We start from the raw sequence: 5227 nt of genomic DNA on the forward strand, positions 1-5227 counted from the left end.
ATATTTCTATAATTGTTATAAATAAATAACGATTCGATATTAAAAAGACTGAATTTTTTATATTTTATAAAAACTTTTTTTCAATTATTTTTAAAACTTAGTCAAATTGATTGACAGTATCTCTATGCATTAAATTGCTAAACTGACAAAAATAGAAAAGGTGAAAACATAAAACTAGTAGATATTGAATGTGAAAAGTCAATATTAAATATACTCCAGCTTCCCCTTTTCTGCATAAACAATAAACAATATGAGTTCAGTTTACAGACCAACAAAATTCAAAATTTTTCTTTTTGTAAAGAAAAGTTTAAATTGGATTAAAAAATATTGTGTAGAAAGTATAGATTATTTTCTAAAGCCAAAAGAAAAAGTTATTCTATTTACAATAAAATTGTGATTTTAGTGTAAATTAAGTTTTTAATAATTGTGTATTGTGTACCGTGTCAATAACCTTATTTCCTATTTATTGTTGAAAAAGAAAAATATTCAACTGCTATAAAACCAAATGAGTACATTATATATATTTTTTTATTATTTTAATTTCGTTCTGCTAATTAAAAAACTTATACATATAATGTATTTATTTATATAATAATATAATTTATAAATGTTTTAATTTAAAAACTGTTTTATCCAAAGAATAATCATGATAATCATATTATTAGGAAATATCAATTCCTATTGAATGTATCCCCTTTTAAATATAAATCTTAATCATTTAGAACAGGGTTAATAAAACTATATTTTAAACAGTTCAAAATATGCTTAATTGATGTTTTTTAATATGTTTAAAATTTTTTTTATAATACTGTTTAAAGCATATTTGAAGCATTAAAATATTAATATATTTAAGAAAAAACGCAATGTTTTATTCTTAAAAAAAAAACATTAGTCTTTTCCAACCTCAATTCAGAATAACATTTTGTCTATTACGTAGGTACAACTTTAGATATATCTATATCTAAGGTTTTCATTTCTCGAATAGTCCAGAAACTTTACTATCGTTAGAGTAGGGCTGCTCTCCACTTACGAACAACATCGTATAACGCTAAAGTTTACACAGAATACCTATGTTCCTATATATGTACAAAGCAGCTCCAAGTTAAGGTTATTTAACGGATGTAACAATATCATTGGATCTGATAGCGTGCAATAGGATAATTTAAAACACTCAAACCTAACAGGGAGTACAGTTCTATATATGCCAAATAGAATTCAAGTTATGCATAGATTCTATCTATATCACAAATTCCAAGTAATTTCACAGAATAATCCTCTTATGTGCAATTTAACTCATCCAGCAAATGTGATTGTCACATTTACTATTGAGATTCGCAATTGATATTTCAATTAAGAATGTCAAGAAAAACAAAATCGAAATCGGTATTACCTGTTCCGGAGTATAATTCTCATAATATTCTGAGCAAGAAGTAACTAATGATAAATGTAGTATTTAATTCAAGCTTATTACATCAAACGTCATGGTCATACTGTACGCTAAAACTTTTTTTAATAAAACTTTTTCTTAATTAAGTCAAGAGTTATTCAATTATTGAACTTTAAATGCCTAAATGACTAATTTCTTAAAAATAATTAAACGACCTAATTTTTAATCCAAGTTTTTACCTACTATTGCTACAATAATACCTTAACTTTAATTGCCTAATTTAAATTCTCCATTTTAAATATACGTATATACACAATGTAATTAAAAATAAATATAATATTTACAACATTGTGCTACACATTAAATTTTAAACACTATAATTAATAAAAATGGATTTTCTGCCTTCTTTCTTGAGTAATCGACCAAAGCATGTATCTTATAAAACGAGTTACGGTTTTAATAAAACTTGGCGTAATAAGTCTCTCAGTATATACCTCGAATTTTTATGGTTTTACATAAATAATTTATTACAGCTACAATCTTCTATTCCTTACTGTAACGTATCTGGTTCCCATGTCAGTGATGGCTGTCTGTTACACATGCATGGGACGAAAATTATGGGGCTCAAAATCGATTGGTGAACTTACACATTATCAGAAAGAAGCGATGAAATCTAAACGCAAGGTACATTATTGAATATTTTCATATTATTATGTCAATAATATTTTACAATGTAATGACGTAAGCAAACTCGTAAAATATATTAATAAGCACAATTGTAATGTACTAAAATTTAAAAAGAAATGTTTTTTCTATATATTACTGTTTTACATCAAATTTTCCAAATTTTTTAAAGCGACAAAAATGTATTTAAAAAATTCTAAAAAATAGCAAATAACAACAATAAAAAATCTTCCTGTAGATTCTTTACAGAAAGTAAGATGAACATAGAATAGCAAATCTTTCTACATTTACATGTAAAAATCACAAAATGTATTTCTATAAAGTAGATCATCGTTGCATTATGATTATAAAACTGTTTCCAATACCTAGGATTCATTTGCATATAAATTAAATGTTTTTATAGTTATCTCTGTAATATTAATAAAAGCTATTTTCTATAACATATTTTCAGTAACCTTATTTATGTTATTTACGAACTTCATTGTCAAAATAATGATTTTCTAAACGCAACATGAATATTAAAGCGTAAAATTCAGAGCAACAGATTTCTATTAAGTACTCTTTGATACTATTGGTTAATAAAGCGTGATACAATAGACATATTAAATATAAATTTTGAAATTAGGACTAATTGCGACTAATGGTTTTTATAATAATTATCTTTGCAATTGCAAAATGATATTTTTGTAAAATTTTATTAAGATAATAAATCTCTTCTATTTTATATTTATACACACACATATACACACACCTCACACATACAACATGCGCGCACGCGCAACACACACATGTAATAACATTTTTTTTAAATCATTATTTCAAATAATGAATATTTAATCAATTTTAAATTTACAATATATATATATATATATATATATATATATATATATATAGTTAAAAGCGTATAACAGATTTGAACTTTGTTTTAATATTTTTCTTCGTTTTTTGTTGCAGGTTGTAAAGATGTTCATTATCGTGGTGACAATATTTGCAGTGTGCTGGTTACCATATCAGGGATTTTTCATTTTCGTGTATCATCATCGTCATTTTGCAGAAAGTAGTTATGTACAACATGTATATTTAAGTTTTTACTGGCTTGCTATGTCTAACTCTATGGTAAATCCGATCATATATTACTGGATGAATAACAGGTATTATAGTATTTCTTATATATAGATTGTAACGAAATCATCAATGGCATGTTTTACAAAAAATGCAATCTTTTTTTTAACAATAAAGTTTTATACATCAACTTTAGAACATATATTAATTTTTTGTATTTTTTTCTAAAATCAATTTTAGCCACACAGTATATAATTTGTAAAATTTCAGTTTTATTATATGTACGTATTTTAATATATGTATACATTTATTATGTACTTTGCTTAATTGTTAACTTAATGTTTAATTTTTAGAACGCTTTTTGTGTTATACGATATATAAAATAATAAATAAAATTCTATTCTAAATTCTGGTTAAAATATAAATTATATAATGATCTAAAGTGAGGTTAATATAGATTAAAAGATCTGTTAATAAGTATTCATTAGTAAAATAAATAATAAATAAATATCAAGATATTAAAGAAGATTTATGTAAATCTTAATCTAAATATCTGATTATATGTATAACATCTTTACAATAATTTCACCCAAAAAATAATAACCAATTAATTCAATTCAAAAAATAATAAACACAAAGGAAAATTTGTTTGATTGTCAAGAAAAATATGGCTACAAAACACACCCACAGATTAACAGAATGGCGGGTAAAAGAAATGTATGTTCGAGGAGTTTTGCGTTAGCATGGTATTCATCAAATCTCAGTCTCTCACGCATTAAGAGATTTACGTCTCTTTTTAATCATTTAAATTCTTTGTAATATCCGATCAATAGTATTATTACAAGTATTATCAAACATAATACTTAAAAAAAAATCAACTCTCGGGATTATACAAAGCAGTCTCCGACAATTTAAGAGGATTAAAAACAAATCTCAAGATAAACATTGTTAAAAGCACAATTCATCTTACAACTTCATCAAAAACTTTTGCGTAGAATTACATAATCTTATTATCCTGATGTAATTAATATTGTTTCAAAATAAATGTAAGTTATAAATTAATTGTGTTTCTTAAGAGGAGAATATATTTAGTAATCTTTATAATAATATGTTTTTTTATGTAATTTATAAGTTTGTGTAAACATTTTATAATAAAATAATTATTATATATTTTATTATGTGTTGTGAATACAACTTGTAATAATCATAAACTTATATAAAATTTTAACGATATGGGCCATTCGGCAGTTTCGCAACTGCATTTCAAATCAATAATGCAAGAACATCGATCCCTAAGTTAATCACAGAGAATTTCAGTTTACATTCTAATTATACATTTCTACATTCACATATCGATCCTCAACAGTTTAACTTCGCCGTGTTCCATTCTCTAAGTACCTTTACTCTGAAAACTGATCGCGTCCGTCAGATGCAACATGAGATCAGAAACTCCTTATTGCACTCAGAAAAAATCTTGTTATTACTATCTGCTATCATTTACACTTAAAAACAACATTACATTCTTAAACAACTCTATTAATGTCCAGATAATCTTCTATTTACGTCCAATAATTACGTTTAACGTAAATTATTACGTCATTATTACGTATTATGGTAATTATATCGCAATATATAGATATAACGCTATCAAGAGAAATAAATTAAAATATTAGAATATTGAATTTTCTATAACACACTTTATCTCTTCTCGAAGAATGATATAAAATAATTATAAACATCTTATATATAATAACTTATATATATATATATATATATATATAAGTTATTATATATAAGATGTTTATAATTATTTTATATTATTCTTCGAGAAGAGATAAAGTGTGTTATAGAAAATTCAATATTCTAATATTTTAATTTATTTCTCTTGATAGCGTTATATCTATATATTGCGATATAATTACCATAATACGTAATAATGACGTAATAATTTACGTTAAACGTAATTATTGGACGTAAATAGAAGATTATCTGGACATTAATAGAGTTGTTTAAGAATGTAATGTTGTTTTTAAGTGTAAATGATAGCAGATAGTAATAACAAGATTTTTTCTGAGTGCAATAAGGAGTTTCTGA

The 5227-nt window shown here is 24.2% G+C and overlaps 1 protein-coding gene across 1 annotated transcript in view; it reads left to right on the forward strand.

Annotated features, from left to right (window-relative positions):
• LOC108753473 (tachykinin-like peptides receptor 86C) overlaps positions 1–5227 on the forward strand; it is a 42558-nt gene that overhangs the window by 30470 nt on the left and 6861 nt on the right. The window contains exons 5-6 of the mRNA XM_018495061.1: positions 1921–2071; positions 3026–3222. Of these exons, the coding sequence (XP_018350563.1) occupies positions 1921–2071; positions 3026–3222 (348 nt within the window). The remainder of the gene's footprint in view (positions 1–1920; positions 2072–3025; positions 3223–5227) is intronic.

The sequence above is a fragment of the Trachymyrmex septentrionalis genome, unplaced genomic scaffold (assembly GCF_001594115.1).
Source record: "Trachymyrmex septentrionalis isolate Tsep2-gDNA-1 unplaced genomic scaffold, Tsep1.0 scaffold7, whole genome shotgun sequence".
Classification (NCBI taxonomy): domain Eukaryota; kingdom Metazoa; phylum Arthropoda; class Insecta; order Hymenoptera; family Formicidae; genus Trachymyrmex; species Trachymyrmex septentrionalis.